The sequence below is a fragment of the Scyliorhinus canicula genome, chromosome 9 (genome assembly GCF_902713615.1).
Source record: "Scyliorhinus canicula chromosome 9, sScyCan1.1, whole genome shotgun sequence".
Taxonomy (NCBI): Eukaryota; Metazoa; Chordata; class Chondrichthyes; order Carcharhiniformes; family Scyliorhinidae; genus Scyliorhinus; species Scyliorhinus canicula.
The window spans coordinates 167166652-167188913 of NC_052154.1; the positions used below are offsets into that span (position 1 = coordinate 167166652).

General features: G+C 44.4%; 1 protein-coding gene across 7 annotated transcripts in view; it reads right to left on the reverse strand.

Annotated features, from left to right (window-relative positions):
• The window catches only part of trim66 (tripartite motif containing 66), a 407144-nt gene that overhangs the window by 37690 nt on the left and 347192 nt on the right, over positions 1–22262 (reverse strand). For all 7 annotated transcript variants that reach the window (XM_038808134.1, XM_038808133.1, XM_038808136.1 and 4 more), the window contains 6 exons: positions 20429–20561; positions 19746–19862; positions 11344–11458; positions 7370–7516; positions 7072–7186; positions 939–1885 (listed from right to left, as the gene is read on the reverse strand). In XM_038808134.1, the coding sequence (XP_038664062.1) occupies positions 939–1885; positions 7072–7186; positions 7370–7516; positions 11344–11458; positions 19746–19862; positions 20429–20561 (1574 nt within the window). The remainder of the gene's footprint in view (positions 1–938; positions 1886–7071; positions 7187–7369; positions 7517–11343; positions 11459–19745; positions 19863–20428; positions 20562–22262) is intronic.

Sequence of the window (22262 nt, forward strand, 5' to 3'; positions counted from 1 at the left end):
TTCTTCTCTGCCAGTTAGGTTGATCATGTATTCTTCTCCTTATCATTTGTAACATATCTTTTCATTTTGTTCCTTGTTTACTCCCATTCAAACTTTATAATTTTCCTCATTTGCTGACTATCTAAAGAGCACTGGCCTCAACCATCGTCTCTTCCTTCCCTACTCTAAACAATATGACACCAAAACATTCAAAGACGTGAGATGAAAGCAAACATTTTGCAGCAGTAAATGATGTTTCACAATCAAAGCTCCCCAACTCCAATGAAGCAGGATACCAGAATCAAGTTGATATGATTTGTTGCTTATACTTAGCATAAAAATAAAAGCAGTCAACAATAGGGGTAGATTCCCCATCTCTCCAGACCCGTTTTCTGGTGCACCCCCGCCAGCAACGGGATCCTGTCTCGGCAGCTGGCCAATGGGTTTTGCCATTGTGGCCACCCCTACGCCATTGGGAAATCCGCGGCGAGTGCACTGCCAGCGAAGCGGATGATCCCACCGACGGAGAATCCTGACCCAGATCTTTTATACAATACTGATTACTCCAAAACAAGTCATTTTCTTTCTTATAATGCTGATTTTAGCCAACCTTTAAATAAAATATATGAAGCTGAATTCAACATTCCACCCTTTTTAAGTCTTCCTGAAAGTGCCTCAAGTAGGTGAGATTAAACCTCATTTTCATTCAGCTCAGTACACATCAGCCCACCCAATTTCTTCTGAATATTACAATAGCCAAGAACAAGTCTCCATCGTGGATTAGACATTTGCTACATTTATAGAGACACTTTGCATTGGAACTATTCCCTTCACTGGACCATATTTTCAATGTATTAAAAAAAACCAATGGTTCCATTATATCATGATAGTTGTCATAAGCCTTGTGATCAGTTTCAAATACATCGCACTTGTAATAACTGGATTGATCGCAGTTTTACCTGGCTATCGTCATTCTGCTGGCCCAATCCAGTCTGCTGATCCTGATCATTTATTGCCACTCGTTGAAGACCAAGCTGCTGTAGTTCCACTGGCATTTCCTGTTTCTTTGGGTCAGGCTGTCTCATAATGGAATTCTGTTTCAAATTAGCATCCTGCACATGCTGTGTGTTCCGGTTAAATTGGTGTGGTTTCTCCAAGAGATCCTTAATACCCGTTGGCATTTGATCTGATTGACATGTTTGTTTTCTGACTGTACTCTGTTGGCCTGTTTTCTGTGGATGGGATTTTCCCTGCGCTTCTTCCACAGATGGTTGCTGTTGAATTTGTTGCAGCTGTAGTTGCTGCTTTATAGGATAGGGTTGTGACGTTGACTGCTTCAAATGCTGTATTTGGCAGCGCGGTCTCTGTGGTTGTGGTTGGTGCACAAGTTGCTTTGATTGCTGCAAGGCCACCATGTGCATTGGCTTTATGCTTCGCTGTTGCTGCATGGTGTATGTTGGGTGCAAGCTTTGCTGCAGGTGTTGTGCTTGTAAATGTCCCATCAAAACTGGACTCTGCTCAAGTCCAGTCTGAGCTACATGCCACTGCTGCAAAGTTGGTATTGGCTGTACTGGCAATGGATGTGGAAAATATTTCTGTTGAGATTGGCTCTGATGCATGCTACTGTACTGCATCTGGAGCTGATGCTGTAAATGTCCTGGAATTTGGCCTAAACTTCGATGATGCTGCAAACAGTTTAAGGCCTCGTGCTCTTTGTGAAGTGGATGTAGATCTGGACCATGACTATTACAGACCGAATATTGCTGGCCAGGGTTCTGGCACAGAAGGGATGGCTGTAAACTTGGTCCATGAGTTGCAATGTCACAAGGCACTGGTGATGCCTGTTGATGGAAGGAGGGTTGGCATTCTTGGTGAGTTGCATTTTCACAATCAAATGACAAATAACCTGAGGGGGAAAAAACAAAATATTACAATATGCTCCTTTTAAAAAAAAAAGAAAAATAAGACCAAGTCTTATAATTTTCAACATTTTCTCTTCTTTCCTCAGGCATGTGAATTCTTGCTGGAGTACACAATCATGGGAACTAACAGTCTATCAATACCTGTGCCAAAAGATCAGCCCTCATGTGCAATTCAGGGCAGTGAATCTAACAAGTTATTTTGCAAATTGCGCATACAGATGCCCACAAAGGATTATAATCAGAACAGAGAACAGTGCCAGATTTCATTTCGAAAGACCTGATGCACTGAGGTTATTTGCAGCATCCCTCTCGCCACTCTGAATGAAAGCAGTTCACTTCAGCACAGACTACAGTTTAGAACTGGGATTAACCCAACACAATAATACATGAGGTGGTACCTTCCTCATGTAGGCTTCATATTCAAAGATGTCCACAATATTGAACTCAATAATAATCATCTTTGGGGGAATTCAAAGTCTCAATTTTTAAAAAAAAGTATATTTATTAACGGTTTTACATTTTAAAGAATAAAGCAACAAAATAATACATCGCCATAACCAAGGATCAAGAAAAAACTCCAGCTCCGCATACATGTGTATAGAGAGGGACAGAAGAACATCACTACAACAGGCTCAATATAATTATTGGACGTCACTCAGGACCTATACCGCCCCACCAGTGACCAAGGGAGAAACATTTTTTTTCTTTTATAAATTTTGAGGACGCAATTTGTTTTTTCCAATTAAGGGGCAATTTAGCATGGCCAATCCACCTATCCTGCACATCTTTGGGCACCCTAAAACATACATCTTAAAAAACCCTGATATGGATTAGCTCGAACTGAGGGGCTATCCTCAATTTCTGAGGTCTGAACAAACCCTAACAACCCCAACCAACCATCCTTCACCCTACTCCGGCTCAACCCATCTTACTTTTAAATAAAATAAGTGGTGATAAAATCAAAACACTCCCATACCACAACCACAAGGAGTATAAGACATAATAACAAAAAAGGAATAAAGATGTGCACAGATCACACTTTACATGATCAACTCAGCATGATTTTGTGGGAACAGGATAATCGGCAACACCCATCCTCACATTGAATAATCAACAACATAACCACAAGGGAGTAACATCCAGGATTATAGAAGAATTGCAGGATAAAGACACCATCCATATTGCATGAGAAGACAACGGATAAGCCCAGGATCAGCGAGCACTCTTCAGGATCGCCCAAAGATTCGATTGTTGGACTTCTTGCCCAGCCCCTACCAGTCAGGATGAACGACACACCATGCAGTAGGATCTTGACGACACGAAGGCGGGCCCTCGCCAGGGAATGTCGTCTTTTGAGTTCAAGAACTGTCTCATGTGCCTCCACTGCTCTCCCAAAGGTACCCTGCAATTCATCTAGGTGAGCTCAGATGACCTGCACAGAGAGCTGAGATCTTCAGCCAAGACAATATTTTCAGGCATCATCCCGATGCACGCGACATCACCGAAGCAAGAGCCCACTCAGCAGCTACTACGCCGCTGCAGCTGGGCCCCAACCCAGCCCACTTCGACCGCCATAAACTAATGCCGATTTTTACCATTTACCTCGGATCTTCTTTGCAAAACACCAATCAGGAACCTTCAGGGACGTACCGGAAGTCATGTGACCCAAGAGGAAGCAAATATAAAATATGCACCAGGATAGAATAAAGGATTAAAAGATGAGCAAAGCTGCCGTTCTCAAAACAGCAACTTCTCCTGCAATCAAATCACGTGATTCTCCCCACCACCCCCTCCTCCAAAACCTCAATTTTAAACAAGCTCACAAATCATGAGTTTTTGACTTCAGATAACAAATTCACGTGACCAAAGTTTAAAACAAATCCCTGTCAACCGTATAGCATTCTACTTAAAAAGTACCTTCCGTCGCCTCATATTGCTTAATATCTTTGGTTCACAAAAGTCTATTAATCTCAGTTCTTAAACTGGCAATTAATCTAGCATCTATTGCCATTTTCAGAAATCTAACAGAATTAAGAATCAATCACAGTTGAGTGATTTTGAAGTGGTCAGCCAGAAACTGACAGCACTTAATCTGTTTGAAGTGGTACAGGAGCTGTCAATAAAGCTGCATGTGTATAAGCATTGTGGTTAGACCACTTCAGAGTTACTCAATACAGAAGGTAGACGAATGGAATGATGCTGACAGCTAAGGTGTGTGGAAACTGTTAATCACATCCTAGCAAAATCAATATCAAAGAAAAATGAATGAATGGCTTGCAGATAGAAGATCTTAGGGGGTTTAAACCCAGTTGACTGTTTTTCTCTTGACGGGTGCTGCTACCTCTGCCTGAGCCAGGTGTATTGCCCAGGTGAGCGTTAAAGCAGTGATTGTTTTCACAGCCTGTATCTGGACTGCTCTCTAGCTCCAGACAGGGGCCTCTCTTCTGGGGGCGGGGGTGACAGGATTTTTTTTTTCTGGGCGGCTTTCTGCCCTCACAATCCTCGCCTTGCATTAATTTCCATGGCTAAGGATTGGGAATCACTTCCTGATTTGCCCTCCCAGTGTGATCGCACATCAGGTGCAACTCAGTTCCAGCGGGAGAACACAGGGCTAGATTCTTCGATTTTGAGGCTATGTCTTGAGGACCCGTGGGGTTTTACGTGGGAAAAATCAGCACTGATCCTCCGACTGGTGAGGGGTTAGAAGCCACGCCGAATAAAGCACCCGACCTCCACAAAATAAATGGCCGGAGAATATCCCGGTCTGTGGCACACATGCGCACGGCAACGACCTGCAGTGGTCGCGCCGAACAACATGGCGTCAGCCATGCGAGGACCCGACCTGCCACATAGTGCCCCCTTGGGCACCCCCTGGCCACCCCTCACCAGTCCCCCAGCCCTTGCTGAAGCACCCCCAACCAGCAGCATGGCTTCCGCCTGACTGTAGCTGCGCTGGACACAGTCCACGCTAAGCACACTGTCAGTATCTGAGCTCGTGGCTGCAAGTGTGAAATTGAGTGTCAGTCTTCATCCTCACGCGCTCTTGGCTTTCTTCCCTGGGGGGGGGGGGGGGGGGGGGGGGGGGGGGGAAGAGAAAATAAGAAGTTCATTCTTACACTATTTGTTAATCTTGAATATATACCTTGAGGGGCCGAGTGGCCTACTTCTAATTCGTACGATCAAATGAGCAAAGGGGTAAAAGGTTATTGGAGTAGGTAGGAATGTGGAGTTGTGGGGCGGAATTCACCGACCCCCCGCAGGGTCGGCGAATCGCCCGGGGCCGGCGAAATACCGCCCCCACCATGACCGGAATTCTCCGCCACCTTGGAATCGGCGGGAGTGGGAATCGCACCATGCCGATCGGCGTGCCACCCGCGCCGATCGGGCGTTCCCCCCGCGGCAATTCTCCAGCCCACAAAAGGCCAAAGTCCCGCCGCTGACGGGCCTCTCCCGCCGACGTGGTTTCAACCACCTCTGGTGGCGGCAGGATTGGCGGCGCGAGTAGGCCCCCCCGAGGTCCTGGGGGAGGGGGGCGCGGGGCGCTCGGACCCCGGGGGTGCCCCCACGGTGGCCTGGCCCGCGATCGGGGCACTGATGGGCGGGCGGGCCAGTGCCGTGGGGGAACTCTTTTTCTTCCGCCGCCGCCACGGCCTCCACCATGGCGGAGGCGGAAGAGACCCCCCCTACCGCGCATGCGCCGGTGGTGATGTCAGCGGCCGCTGACGCACCGGCGCATACGCGAACCGATGAAGACCTTTCCACCAGCCCCGATGCCGGACGTCAAAGGCCGTGGCCGCCGGTTTTGGCGCCAGTCGACGTGGCGCCAACCACTCCGGCGCGGGCCTAGCCCCTAAAGGTGCAGTCTTCTGAAAGTCCAAATTAACCACCTTCACTGGCTCACCCTCATCAACTCTATTGGTTACATCCTCAAAGAATTTATCATGCATGATTTCCCTTTCGCAAATCCATGCTGACACTGTCCGATACTATGGAGATCAATTGTCGGCAGATTTTATTATAAATATATAGATTACTAGAAGATGGACTGGAAAACAAATCATTCACGTTGAAATGTATTTTAATATTTAGATAATCATTTATCACTATATATTTATACATTTCTAATATTGAATCGCTACAGTGCAGAAGGAGGCCATTTGGTCTATCAAATCTACACAGACCCTAACCTCATAACCCAACATAACCTTATCGGACAATAAGGGGCAATTTATATGTCCAATCCACCTCACCTGCACATCTTTGGTCTGAATGAATAACTTGTGAATGAGTTGTGTTATTTTGGAAAATGTTTCCTGCATCAACTCAGGGTGCCAAAGAGGCCCGGCCAACCACGCCCACATGTTCTGGTCTTTCCCCAGGCTTGTGGAGTACTGGACAGCCTTCTTCGAGGCTATGTCCAAAGTGGTGGGGGTGAGGGTGGAGCCATGCCCGATAGTGGCGGTCTTCGGGGTTTCAGACCAGCCAGATCTCTTCCTGGGGAGGAGGGCGGACGCCCTTGCCTTTGCCTCCCTGATCGCCCGCCGTAGAATCCTGTTTGGCTGGCGGTCAGCAGCACCGCCCAGAGCTGCAGACTGGCTGTCCAACCTCTCGGAATCTCTCCAAATGGAGAAAATCAAATTCGCCATCCGAGGGTCAGACGGCGGCTTCCACAGAACGTGGGAGCCATTCATGCAATTGTTCCGGGACCTGTTTGTGGCCAACGAACAAGAGGAAGAATAGTCGGGTGGCCAAGAATCAGGGGAAAATGGATGGGAATCGGGGGAAGGTTGCCGGGGGGGGGGGGGGGGGGGGGGGGGGGCTACGGGTTCGTTATGGGGGTTTGATGGCTAGCTAAGGCCCAGAACCAAACTGTAAATAAATGCCAATAAACATGTGCCTCGGCCATATTGGGGAATGTTAAATATGTATGCCGGCTAAAGGGGGGAGGCCACAGTTATTATTACGAAGATGCTTACCTGTAAATATATATGTTAATTTTTGCGTGTTTTTTTTTTCTCTCTCTCTAACAATTTGTAATTTGTTCAATATAAAACATGAAAACTGAATAAAAAACATTTATAAAAAAAAAAATAAGTGGGTCTGGAGGAGCAATGAAATAATATAAGTGTTTAGCTAACGTTGAATTGTCCTGTTAGAAGAGGTTTCCTACCTAAATTAGAGAGCTGTTTACTCCATGTGGTGGAGTCCCAGCGAAACTGAATCTTGGAGGAACCCAAATCTACGTTGCACTGTGTTTCCAGCAAACGGCGCATCTGAAACAGGATCTAAATAATGGAATATTAACATTGGTCAATACATATCAGCAAAATATCATCTCCGAACTGGTAAATACCATATGTTCTGCTATTTTTACTTAAAACAATTCATGTGACTTTGTCTATGATACAGATTCAATACTCTAACTTGGCCAGCATCATTGCCTGCCAGAGATAACAATATACCCTTACCAGTTCCTTGCTGAATAAGAATGGGATATTGTTCTTCTTAGCAACTGCCCAATTGATGAAGTTCAAAACATGTTCCAAGTGCTTGCACAAATCCATCACTGCTTGAAGCTGGTGCTCTAATTTGTGCTTCCGTTCATTTGTTATTCTCTGTGTGATCAAAGGAATGTAGCATCATTAACCACTAAAAACAGCTTCCATCACAGGAGAAATGTAGACAAATTTCCTGGTGTGATGTTGTTCCAGGTTCTTATCTTGCGGAAGTTCTCAGCCACTAGATAGATATGGACACACATACATGACTAAATTCACTTAGCCCACATTTCCAGTGGGCAGTTGCATTCAAGGAAAAGCAGATTAGAGAAACATATATGAAATACTGCAGACCCCTATCTCTAGCCTGCATTCCTTTGAGTGTAGTTCCCCATTGGGTGAATGGGATATTACTCTGCATTCTCTGACCAAGGGAGAATGGTATCAGTAAATTTACATTAGAGCCTGTGCTGTCAAACTCCTGTTACAAGGTGGCAACCCAAAGGGTTTGATAATTTGAAGAAAATATTCAAAGCTGTATAGGCTTGAACGATATGTAATTTTGTAGTATGTTTTTCTTTTACAGCTATTCCGTCAACCACGGATCCACATACATGTGAAGAATAAGACGAAAGGCTTCAGTGGTTTATCACCAGTGGTTTCAGTACACTGTATAAGGTATGGTATTCTGTTCTTCTGAGAAAACTGCTCAAAATTGACAGAAGGGTCTGTGCAGATGGGGAGATGATACCCTGGTACAGTGGTCAGTCATGTTGGAGTTTCCTGATTTTATTTGTATAGAAGACTGTTTGGAGGATATGCCTATCACCAAGCTAGATGTAGTTATCGATGTACCTATACTGAGGGAACATGAAGACCCAAAACTTTTTATTTCTATTTTTATCTTTCTTATTGTCTTTGGTTGCAATGTTGGCACTGTGACATGAGTTGTTATATTGCTATGCATTCCTTTCCATCTTTCTTGTTGATTATTAAACTGTACCTCAATGAATTCCCACACGGAAAATAAAGTATATTGAATTGAACGGAATTCAGCCCATCAAGGACATTCTGCATCGATATCAACTTAGAGCCCATTCAAGAATTTTCTGTTCAGGGAGGAAGAGGACGGCTGATGTTTTCCTCAAGTTTAAATATAAAATTAATCTTCCCAATTCATAATACTTATTAAAATTAGAGTTAGAACTGACAATGGAACAGTGGAACAAGGATGTTTCATCTCTTTGGAATGCAAAAACAGAATTCAAGCATGCAATGTTCTAAATGTCCATTTAGCAGGAGATAGTAGCATAGTGGTAATGTTCCTGGACTAATGATCCAGAGGCCCAGGCTGACGCTCTGGTGATACATGTTCAAACCCCACCACAGCAGTTGGTGGAATTTGAATTCAATTAATACATCCGGAACATAAAGCTAGTCTCAGTAATGGTGACCATGTAACTATCATTGAATGTTGTAAAAACCTATCTGGATCACCAATTTCCTTTAGGGAAGGAAATCAGACATCCTTATCTGGTCTGACCCACATGTTACTCTTAAGTATCCTCTAAAATAGCCTAGCAATCACTTTCAAGGGCAATTGGGGAATGGACAACAAATGCTGGCCTTGCCAGCGATGCCCAAATCCCATGGAAGAATACATTTTTAAAAAGGCCAAAAGTGTGCTATCAGCAGTGGATATAGAGCAAAAACAAATCTTTGCCTCAAAGAGACGAAATGTCAGAATTCAAGTCATTCCCCTCCAATTTTGTATATCTCCTTACATTGATTTTTTTTTTTTTTAATTGCCAAATCTGTTGAAGCAGATCGTCTACCAACTGGTTTAAGAAATGATGTCTGGCCCTGGGAGAATTAAAGAACAATAAACAAAAAAAAAAAAGCACTTTATAACTCCTCAGGGAGACATCATTTTATTTACAGTTTTACAGATAATGGAACTGTTTGAAAACTCGCTTCTAATGTGTGACAGGAGTACAAATGAAGGCAGGTGATGCGATTCAGCTGAACGCTCACTTGACACATATACTGAAAATTGTTTCTAATCAAAACAACTAAAAACAAAACTACAACAAGAAAAGAATCAAGAAAACTATATTACTTGGCTATTACAAAGAACTAATTTATATGCCTGTAGCTGATGAGCCATGCTGTCAGGACATAGCTCTTGAAAGTCCGTTCAATTCCAAAGCAGATTTTGGAGGAGATGCTGACGATAGGGGAATGGAGAAGGGGGTAGTATCGGCGGTTTACGGAGCTATTTTGGAAGAGGAGAAGGCGCCGCTGGAAGGAATCAAGGCAAAGTGGGAGGAAGAGTTGCGAGAGGATATGGAGGAGGGCTTCTGGTGTGAGGTGCTCCGGAGGGTGAACGCCTCCACCTCGTGTGCGAGGTTGGGGCTGATACATCTGAAGGTGGTATATAGAGCACGCCTACAAGAGCGTCAATAAGCCGGCTCTTTGAGGGAGTAGATGATGTGTGTGTGAACGTTGCGAGGGAGGGCCCACAAATCACGTTCGTATGTTTTGGTCCTATCCAAAGCTGGAGGATTACTGGAAGGAGGTTTTTAGGGTAATCTCTAAAATGGTGCACGTGAAACTGGACCCGGGCCCTCGGGAGGCCATATTCAGGGTGTCGGACCACCCGGGGTTGGAAACGGGCATGGAGGCAGATGTTGCAGCCTTCGCCTCGTTGATCGCCCAAAGGTGGATCCTGTTAGGGTGGAGATCAACCTCTCCACCCTGTGCCCTGTTGTGGTGGGGGGACCTTCTGGAATTCCTGACTCTTGAGAAGGTCAAATTGAACTGAGGGGAAGGATGGAGCGGTTCTACAATTCATGGGCGTTATTCATTAGGCACTTACGAGAATTGGATTACATTGAACATTATAGGGAGGGGGCTTGGAGGGTTGGGGCGGAGGGGTACTGTATGTGTTAATGGTGACTATGGTGATTCCTGATTCCTTTTTGTCATTTGTTCATGTTAACATGCGGGCTAATGTTTGGGGGTTTAGTGGGAGGATGGGATCGTTGTTATTGATATGGGGATTGACATTGCATTCGCTACTGATTATTGTTTATTATTGGGTGTGAATTTGGGAGAAAATATGAAAAAGGAGGCGAGTGAAAATATTTTTTTAAATTCCAAAGCAGATTCAAGAAATACCAATGACTGCAGACTTGCACTTTTACTGCAATTGGGTTTCTTGAAATGGTTGTAAAAGTGAAAATAGATTAGTGTGTCACCAAGGACGCGATCCAACGGCCATGTTCCTGGGGTCTACCAGGCTCGCAACACCTCGCAACATTCAACACAATCTTGCGAGATGTTGAAATGTGAATCCCGCACACAATGGGTGGGATCACTTTTTAGCAAATCTGCATATTAGAGCAAGGTTTACAGTAAGCTTCACTCTGATGCACAGATTCCCGAGATACTCGAGGCTTCACCTCAAAGACCTCGGGTGAACGCCGTTTGATACTGGTCCCCACAAACAGGGACCAGACGGAACGGTACTCATGGGGATCTGCAAGGGGATTGGAGGCCCCCAGCTGCATGCCATCAAAAGGGTGGTGCCCTGGCAGTGCTGGTGCCGCTTGGGTACCCTGGCAGTGCAAGCCAAGCACTCTGGCAGTGCCACCTGGGTGCCATCTTGGCACTGCCAGCTGTTGTGGGCACTGCCAGGGTGCCAGGTTGGCATTGCCAAGCTGCCATTTCTTGCGCGCACGCAATCGGGCCAGGATTGCCCAGCCGGGGGGTTGGGGGGGTCGTTTTGGGGACCTCTGAGATCGGGCACCATTTCTCTCGCTATAATGGGGCGTTCTGGCGAGCGGAACTCCCCACTGTACAAAACAGGGCTATGCGTGGCTAAACGTGCTGGCTCGGAGACTTTGTTCCTACTTAGGAGAATCGCGCCCAGTATGTCTCACCTCCAGCTGCTCCATGAGAACATTCACTCGTTTATTTAATTCGTTCATCATGATCATTTTTGCCATCTTAATCTGATGTTCCATTTTCATCCGCATTTGTTTTACTTCGTTTAACCTGCAAAACAGATATTATTTTCAGTAAAAATGTATTTGAATAGACATGCAATTATTTTGTTTAAAGGGAATAAATTACAATATTATCTGTGAGACCTCAACATGCCACGATTCTATCCTAATTCCACAAAAAAAACATATTAAAAAATGTTATTGCACCATTGATGACAAAGTTAGTGTACATCAGCAGGCTGGAATGGTGGCGCCTTGATCCTTCCAATTTATGGAGACTTCAAATTCAGACTTCTTAACTCTAAGATTCTACAACAAAAATCAAACGTTCATTAACTGCCACTGGAAGGAATCAAGGCAAAGTGGGAGGAAGAGTTGTGAGAGGGTATGGAGGAGGGCTTCTGGTCTGAGGTGCTCTGGAGGGTGAACGCCTCCACCTCGTGTGCGAGGTTGGGGCTGATACAGCTGAAGGTGGTATATAGAGCACGCCTACAAGAGCGTCAATGAGCCGGCTCTTTGAGGGAGTAGATGATGTGTGTGTGAACGTTGCGAGGGAGGGCCCACAAATCACGTATGTTTTGGTCCTATCCAAAGCTGGAGGATTACTGGAAGGAGGTTTTTAGGGTAATCTCTAAAACAGTGCACATGAAACTGGACCCGGGCCCTCGGGAGGCCATATTCAGGGTGTCGGACCACCCGGGGTTGGAAACGGGCATGGAGGCAGATGTTGCAGCCTTCGCCTCGTTGATCGCCCAAAGGTGGATCCTGTTAGGGTGGAGATCAACCTCTCCACCCTGTGCCCTGCCGTGGTGGGGGGACCTTCTGGAATGTTAATGATTATTTTCATATATTTATTTACTTTCATCTTTGCTAATAAAATGAGAACTGGCATGGTGATACTACACATTAGGTCTCCAACACAGCAACAAGGTGTGGTGCGAACCTGTTCCTTTGATTTCCCATTTAGAGGGAAGGACGTTCCTATTGTCAAAAATTCCAATGAACCCCAAATATTCCTAAAATTATCCAGGTCAAACTAATGGACTTCCTGGTTTCAGCTCTATTATGTAGAAATACAAAGCAGAGCCCCAGAGCTGGCCTTCAGGGATGGAGGAAAATTCATGGGATTAGTTCAGCCTGTAGTTCTTCCAGGAGTGAGCAATAAACCTTTAGGTACATGCTCTGGAATCTGCTGGGAAGTAAAACAGAAGAGGGAATAGAGGGCAGATAATGGAATAGAATTTATTATGCTAAATCAAAAAGTGAGTAATGTCACTGGAATTATCTTGCTTGAAATGTCATGAATTTAGCCTTGCACATGTTGCACCTTTAGCACATGAACAGCATAGGATTATGTAGGATATGCAGCACAGAAAATTGCCATTCAACCCAGCTAGTCCATACCAGTATCTACGCTCCACTTGAGCCTCCTTTCACATCCAACTATCAGCATTATGCTCGGTTTCCTTCTCCCTTACATGTTTCTCCTTCAATGCATAATCGTCTCAAATACTCCATGACATAGGGAGTTCTAATTTCTCACCACTCTTTGGATAAAGAAATTTGATCTGTATTGTCCATTTGATTTTTTACGGAATATCTTACATAGATGACCTCTGGATTTGCTTTTCCCCGGTAAGTGGAAAGATTCTAGTTGCCCAATCAAAGCTTTTAACAATTTTAAAGAGCTCCAGGTCACTTTTAACCTTCTCTTTTCAAGCAGAAAGAAACTCAGCCTGTTCATCATTCCCTGATAGGTATGACCTTGCATTTCTTGCATTAACCTTGTAAATCTTTTTTTGTATCCTTTACGGTGCCTCTACATCCTTTTCATGGTATGGTGGCCAGACTGCACACAGTAATCCAAGTGTTATGTAATCAAGTTGGCATAACTTCTTAACTTTTTGATTGTATCGCTCTTGCAATAAACCGGACTTCTTGGTTTGCTTTTGTTATAGCCTTATTGATCTGCGTCGTAACTTTGTGTTTGGTAAAACCAGATCCCTTTGCCCCACAAGCTTTTTAATTTTCAAGGAATTCTTATTTTTCCTTACAAAATAGACTGCAGTGGTTTAAGAAGGCAGCCCACGACTACCTTCTCATGGTGAGCAGAAATGGACAATAAATACCAGCCTCGTCAGTTAACACCCACAATCCAAGAATTAATACAAATTTGCTGGAAGAGTGACGGCAGAGTTTTCCTGGTGTCCTGGCCAGCATTCTATCCCTCAACCAATATTCCTAAAATAGGTAATAATAAAAATGGTGATAATAACAGCATTTCAACATCCTTTATTGACTATGAAATGCTATTGGGATGTGCCAAAGAGAAATGCACTAGGCAAATGCATTTTATTTCAAACAATGCAAGGTCTGTGAAGTAACTCTGTAATCGCCTTGTGCTGATCTTTCAAGCACCGTTTCAATTTCGCTATCACTAGCACAGATTTTTAAAATTAATTTACGGGATGTGGGCTTCGCTGGTTATGCAGCATTTATTGCCCATCCCTAGTGCCCCTTCAGAAGTTGTGTTCTTGAACCGCTGCAGTCCTTCAGGTGTAGGTACACCCACTGTGCTGCTTGGGAGTGAGTGCCAGGATTGTGCCCCAGCAACAGTGAAGGAACGGTGATATATTTCCAAGTCAGGATGGTGAGTGACTTGGAGGTGAACCTCCAGGTGGTGGGGATCCAAGGGGTTGGTTTAGCTTACTCGGCTAAATCGCTGGCTTTTAAAGCAGACCAAGCAGGCCAGCAGCACGGTTCGATTCCCGTACCAGCCCCCGCGGACAGGCGGCGGAATGTGGCGACTAGGGGCTTTTCACAGTAACTTCATTGAAGCTGACTCGTGACAATAAGCGATTTTCATTTTCATTTCATTTCATCTGCTGCACTTGTTCTAGATGGCAGTGGTCGCGGGTGTAGAAGGTGCTGTCGAAAGAGCTTTGTTGAGTTACTGCGGTGCATCTTGTAGTTGGTGCACAAGACTGCCACTGTTCGCCGGTGGTGGAGGGTATGAATGTTTGTGGAAGGGGGGGGGGGGGGGGGGGGGGGGGTTGGAGTCAGGAGGTGAGTTACTCACCGTAGGATTCACAACCGTTGACCTGCCATGGTAGCCACAGTATTAATGTGGCTAGTCCAGTTCTGTTTCTGATCAATGGTTATGTCCAGGATGTTGCTTCAGCGATGGTAATGTCATTGAATATCAAGGGGTGATGATTAGAACCTCTCTTGTAGGAGCTAGTCATTGCCTGACACTTGTGTGGCGCGAATGTAACTTGCCACTTGTCAGCCTAAGCCTGGATATTGTTCAGGTCTTGCTGCATTTGGACATGGACTGTTTCAGTTATGACCATTATTATTAATTTGAGCACAGGCAAGACTTCAAGGCAATGCTAAGTTCACAATCCTCATAATAACAGTAAATTGATATCAAATGGACAGATCAAATGGACATCTGGCAGATGGAATACAATGTTGACAAATGTGAGGTTATCCATTTTGGTAGGAATAACAGCAAACGGGATTATTATTTAAACGATAAAATATTAAAGCATGCCACTGTGCAGACAGACCTGGGTGTGCTAGTGCATGAGTCACAGAAAGTTGGTTTACAGGTGCAACAGGTGATTGAGAAGGCAAATGGAATTTTGTCCTTCATTGCTAGAGGAATGGAGTTTAAGACTAGGGAGGTTATGTTGCAATTGTATAAGGTGTTAGTGAGGCCACACCTGGAGTATTGTGTTCAGTTTTGGTCTCCTTACTTGAGAAAGGACATACTGGCACTGGAGGGTGTGCAGAGGAGATTCACTAGGTTAATCCCAGAGCTGAAGGGGTTGGATTATGAGGAGAGGTTGAGTAGACTGGGACTGTACTCGTTGGAATTTAGAAGGATGAGGGGGGATCTTATAGAAACATTTAAAATTATGAAGGGAATAGATAGGATAGATGCGGGGCAAGTTGTTTCCACTGGCGGGTGACAGCAGAACTAGGGGACATAGCCTCAAAATAAGGGGAAGTAGATTTAGGACTGAGTTTAGGAGGAACATCTTCACCCAAAGGGTTGTGAATCTATGGAATTCCTTGCCCAGTGAAGCAGTTGAGGCTCCTTCATTACATGTTTTTAAGGTAAAGATAGATAGTTTTTTGAAGAATAAAGGGATTAAGGGTTATGGTGTTCGGGCCGGATTAAGTGGAGCTGAGTCCACAAAAGATCAGCCATGATCTCATTGAATGGCGGAGCAGGCTCGAGGGGCCAGATGGCCTACTCCTGCTCCTAGTTCTTATGTTCTAAAAGTAAAAAATTCAAACATAGTTTTCTTACATTGAAACACTCTTTTACCACTTCCTTCAGTTCTGAGAACCGCATCTCAGGAAAGACGGATGCAGTATAGATTCACCAGAATGAGGCTACCTTGATTAAATCATGAAGACGGATTGCAGCTAGGTTGAATTCCCTTAAGTAAATACAATTAATGAAGGTCTAACTGATGTGTTTAAAGGATTTGATAATGTAGGTAGAGAGAAACTCTTCCTGAAAGAAATCCAAAACAAGAATGCAAGTTGGGGCTCAGTTGTTCAAGAGAGATGTCAGGAAGCACTTCTTCACACAAAGAGTATTGGCAATCCAACTCTCCCCAAAAATCCTGCTGAGACCTGGTTAATTTAAAATATTAAAAATAAGATAGATCGTTTTTTGGACTACAGAACCAAGGCAGGTAAGTGAGTTAAATTACAGATGAACCATGATATAATTGAATTGTAAAGAAGGTCCAAGGGATTCCAATGGACCACTCCAGTTCCTATATTTCTATTAAGGTTCACTGACCAGAATTACATTTTTAAAAAGTAGAAAAACAATTTTTCAGAATTGTTTTGTTCTTTATAGCAACTTTAGAGTTGCAGAACAACCATAGGTGTCATAGGGAACAGCAGTATAGTGGCAATGTTATTGGACTGGTAATCCAGAGGCATGGTTAATGTTCTGGAGACATCAGATGGTGGAAATTAAATTCAATAAATTAATAAATCTGGAATTAAAAAGCAATCTGGAATTAAAAAGCGAGTCACTGATAAAGCTATGAAATTATCATAAAAATCCACATAGTTCAACAATGTCCTTGAAGGAAGGTAATCTGCTGTCCTCACCCTTACCTCTGGACTAATAGCCCAGAGACTCAGTTATGCTCTGGGGACCCGGGTTCAAATCCCGCAATGGCAGATGGTGAAATGTGAATTCAATAGAAATCTGGAATTAAAAGTCAAAAGGTGACCAGGAAACCATTTTCGATTATTGAATCCTTTAGGGAAGGAAATCTGTCATCCTTACCTGGTGTGGCCTACATATGACTCCAGATCCACAGCAATGTGGGTGGCTCTTAAATGTCCTCAGGGTTGGGCAATGAACGCTGGTCTAGCCAGCAACACCCACATCCCATGAATGAATTTTTAAAAATCCACCAGTGATTCTCAACTGTCCTCCGGAATGGCCTAGCAAGCCACCATAGAAAAGCCCCCCCAAAAATGAGAGCAAAACCAGTTGGACCACCTTAAATCAACCAAGGCACTGGAACCCAAAAGTACACCCTGGCCAGTCGACCTTGTGAAGCGCTCCTCACTAAACTAAAATTGGGAGAGCTCTTCCACAGACTAGTCGAGCAGCCTGACATAATCATACTCACCATGCTATGTGTTAGAGCCAATGTCGCAGATTCCTCCATCACCATTTCTGTATGTGTCCTGCCCCATTGACCAGATACACCTCTCTTCATTGTTCATGACCAAAAGTGGTTCAGTAGCACCATAATACAAAAGTTGGCCAAATTGAGGGGGGGGGGGGGGGGGGGGGGGGGGGGGGGAAGAGGGAGAGAGAGGGAGAGAAAGAGAGAGAAAGAGAGAGGGAGAAAGAGAGAGGGAGAAAGAGAGAGGGAGAAAGAGAGAGGGAGAAAGAGAGAGGGAGAAAGAGAGAGGGAGAAAGAGAGAGGGAGAAAGAGAGAGGGAGGGAGGGAGGGAGGGAGGGAGCGAGAGGGAGGGAGGGAGGGAGAGAGAGGGAGGGAGGGAGGGAGAGGGAGTGAAAAAGAGAGAGGGAGAAAGAGGGAGGGAGAAAGAGAGAGGGAGGGAGGGAGAAAGAGGGAGGGAGAGAGAGGGATGCAAAACTTGGTCAGTGTCAACTAGTGCTGAGTGTGTGTCAGCATGTGACACAGGAGGAGAAAAGAGCAGATCCCTGACTGCTTTTCTCTGATTGCTGAAACAAGCCAAGTCAGCAAAGCCACAGCTGAAAAGGAAACATCTCCGCCAAACAGCAGGGTGCTGGAATCATGAAACCGTCTATTTACCTAAATCAGTAGGACTAGAATCATGAATTACAATGGCTGCAACATTCTACGATCTACTCTTCACAGACAAGTCAAAGACTGATTAGAAGATGCACACATACACACACACACACACACACACACACAAACACACACGTGCATACTGTTGGAAGAGCTGGACTTGCTGGAGGTCACTAAGTTAGTTACTTGTAATCTTTTTCCCCAGGTGGTCAGTTTTCTCTTTTGATGGTGAATGTCTCCAGGCCTTAAGGCATAGATGTCGCTGCTGTTTATGCAGTTGTTGTGTCTTGCAGACAAATTTAAAGATTAAAAGGGAGATAACATGCTGCCTTACCAGGTAGTTTCTCATGTTCTCCTTTACAAAATATGATGTTGAGCTTCAAGCAATTAGCCACAACCCTGGGCTCCTGTTTGCAGTTGTTCCTGGGGGTTGAGACAATCACCAGCTAAAATTTCCTGGCCCCTCCCACCAGTAGGGTCTTCCGGTCCCACTGAAGTGAATGGACATTTGAACGGCTGCCACATCCATTGTAGCAGGACCTGCCACGCAGGGGCCGTAAAATGCCAAGACCCATTCAAGACATGAAACATCCCTGGATGATGATTTCAGGCAATGAGTAGTGACACTGCATAGTCTGGAATGTGTTCTTTTGAGACAGTGATAATTGGAAGCCACAGACCAAATCAGAAAGCTCGTGGTAGCCACCTTTTGCAATATTTTAACATCCCTTTTTTTAAAAAGTCGGTTCATGAAGATTCTACTTTCAGTACAGTTTTTATGAATATGACATGCTTTCACTGGGCATGGCAATACCCTCCATAGTGTTGTGTGGCATTACCATCAGGCTAAATAGGATAGATTCAGAACAGGTCACCAACTCAAAATTGGGCATCCACGAGTCACTGTGGGTCAGCAGCAGGAGCAAAATTGTATTCAACCACAATCTGTAACTTCAAGATCTGATATAATACATATCCCAACCAATGCCAACAAGACAGGGGACCAACATTGGCTCAATGAGAAGTCTAAGAGAGCATGTCAGGAGTAGCATTAAGCATACTTAAAAATCCTAAAAACAAGGTTGATTAAGCTACAACACAGGAGTTTATGCATGCTAAACAGTGGAAGCATAGGGATCTCAGAACCAAGGGATCAGATCAAATTCTACAGTCCTGCTAAATCCAGTTGTGAATGGAGGTGCGCAATTAAACAATTAACAGGAGGAGGCTCTCCAATGACAGCAGAACCCAGACCATCAATGCAAAATAGAAGGCTGAAAAATTTGCAACCAGGTTCAGCCCAAAGTGCTGAGTGGCCCATCACAGGTGCCAATTTGATTCACTTCACCCGATATCAAGAATGCCTTAAGCATTGGGTAAAGCCAAGACAATGGGCATGACACTGTCTGTGCAGTAGGTATTGAACACATGCTCCAGAAATGGCTACACTCCTTGCCAAGCTGTTCCAGTATTCGCGCCTCATGGTCCTCAACCCAGCAAGCTACAGACACCTAATAGGCATTCTATTATGACTCACCATTGAAGAATAACGGAAGATTCTGTTGCAGCAATGACAGAAGTGATCAACAGTAAGGTGTTTAAAGGAGATCTCGCCAGATTTCAGAATTAACTGTTGCAACAACTTTTGTTATCAAGTGTAGTGACAAAAAATTTACATTTGAAATCTGGATTTTTTTTTATTAAACAGCTAATTTGCCTTTATAAATTTGACTAGATTTGATTGACTATTTAGAAAAATCATTATTGATTGAAAATAAATTATATTAGCAGGGCAACTTGTTTATTTTTGGAAGTAGACTTGGGAAAAAAAGCACTAATCAATGTTATTTTTGATTCATCAGAATTTCAATTCCCCCCCCCCGCCAAATCTTGAACTGGCTTCAGTAACCTCATATCAAATAAATGATACAACTTAATTTCCAACTGCTTTTCTGAACTATCTTTAGATCAGTTATCACGTTTTTTTTGTACAGATCGCATTACCTGTCCTGCACTTGTTTTGCTGAGCTCTGGATGCTGACTTTTTTCTCTTCCATTTTCAGTGTCAACTCTTCCAAAATCATCTTCTGATTCTGTAAAGCATCTTCCAGATATTTGAAACTATGGGTGAGAAATAGAAAAATCAAATTGCTGGAATCAGCACCTCGGCAGTCACCGAAACATCAGTTTGTCCCAATAACACATGTTAGCAACAAGCCACACCCACCTCCACAAGTAGTTTCTCCTCGTATGTTTTTTTTTTTACATGCCCACTCCTGCTGCTTCCTGTCGTGCACCTTATTTCCTTATCCTTCATCCATCCCCCTCCCCTCTTCCCCCATCCCTCCACTCTGCCATCATTCATACAATTTCAACCAGCTTCCTTACCCTCTAATTACCAACCATTGCTTCCTTACCCTCTAATCTTACTCGATTAAAATAAAAACAGTAATTTATTCCACCTATAGATACGAAATTGATAGCAGCATCCCCATAAATCTCTTAAGTAATTTCTTAACTCTGGGGCATTTACCCTGCATATCAGAAAGGGCATTTTGAAAGCAAAACTAATTAACGCATAACTAATTTAAACTTGCAGGTTTAAACCACATCAGGCAATATTGAACATTGTAATTACTCTGGCAGTGTATTACATGCTACACCTCTTTAATCCACGTCCACCTTACCTATGGCCTTTGTGTTGTGTTAGTTGGCAATTCCAGCAGGCCAGCACATCGCAGGTCTCACAGAACAGCTTCAGTGGCTCTTTACTGTGAAGCGGACAAAAGAGTGGTAACTCACTGACTTCACTCTCGTCACCTGTAGATTGAATACATTAGAGTTTTAATTTATGCAGGATGCAAACACCTTTTTACAGTTTATTTCTACTGCTTGAAATTGATTTTATATATACATCTTATTAACTAGCACTCAGAGACTAGCATTCAAGAATCTCGCACACTCATGAATTTGAGGAAAGGGTTATTCACATACATGACCCAGGACAAGCAATGTCAAACTGGGGCTGTGAAATTGGGCCCTGTAGCACCCCTGGTGCCAATGTTATGGAAGGTGTACACTGCAAAAATATGTGGGATGCATCCTAATTGTAAAGGCACTAGCATGGGCGTTTTGTACGTGCACTAGATGGATACAGAGTGGGTGGATCATAACATCAAATAGATTACAATGCTCATTTGGAACATGCTTTTCATTTTCTTTTATTGGTGCAGTTAATGAAAGTATAAAAGAGTGGTATTGGAATTTGATAACGAGATCAGAGCAATTGGGAAGCCCATGATGAGACAGGTCACTTCAGTAATGGAGGCTACTGTGGTATTATCACTTGGGGTTCAGTATGATTTGAAAATAGAGCAAAGGCACGCGAGTAGATGCTGTGCACAGAGTGAGAGAGAGGACAGCTCTTCAAAAGGAGGTTTCATCCATCTCAGGACTTTAGGGAACACTACTCCTGACTGAGGTGCAGGTAGGAGAATTGTCTGAGGTGCTTACATTTCACCACGGGCTGGATTTTATGCACCCCCGTCAGGAGTGTTTTCGGCATAGTATGGGGCACGTAAAATAGGATAGGTGCCCAGCACTCCACCTTCCCACCCATCCCAGAGTCCAGAGTAGCTGGGTGGGTACCGAAATCAACAGCCTGCCCACCATTTGTAAATGAATAATTAAGGATCAATAGGGCCTGTTAACTTAGCTTGGGCAGGTGGACAATGGTGGTCAGTTATTTTATTTAATAAGTCTTTAAACAGGGAGGGAAAGATCAGGCTACTATTTTCAGAGAGGGCTGTTTATGCAACAGGAGAAGACACCCCACCCTCAAGATCGTACTGGGGGAGGGGGGGGGGGGGAGGGGGGGGGGCAAGACCTCCTCCCCAGTGAGAGGCAGAAGGCTCATTGTGAACCGTTAGTCCTTCTGGAGCATATTGGGCTGCAGTACCGGCTTACTCGAGTGGGTCTGCTTCCGGCCAATTTCCCTAAAAGAAAGTCCCAAGGAGGTGCTCACCGAACTGTGCCATCTTGCACAAGCCAACCTGTATCTGCACAGCAGGGTGAGGAAAGCGTTGACACTGGCTGTCAAGATCATCATAGCCCTAATTTACCCCAGCTGGTCCTTCGAGGTAGATGATGATATTAGTAACATCTGATTTTTCTATCCATCATTGTATCAGACAGGTAACAGAGGCACTGCACAGAAGGAGAGGTGACTTCATCGTCATAGGAAGCCAAAAGGCATGTTGTGCTTTATTCCAAGGGGATCAGACTACAAGAATGAAGAAGTCGTGCCACGGTGGTACAGGGCTTTGTTGAGATCATGGTCAGAATACTCCAGTCATTGCGATTCACGCTTCCCACCGCCCCCTGCCCACGGATTTCCCGGAGGCATGGGGTGGTTTCAATGAGAAGGTAGAATTCTACGGCCAGCAAATGGCACGCGACTGAGAAACATGCAGGAATGGGCAGGAAAAATGGAGTTGAAGTCAAAGCATCATCCAAGATTGT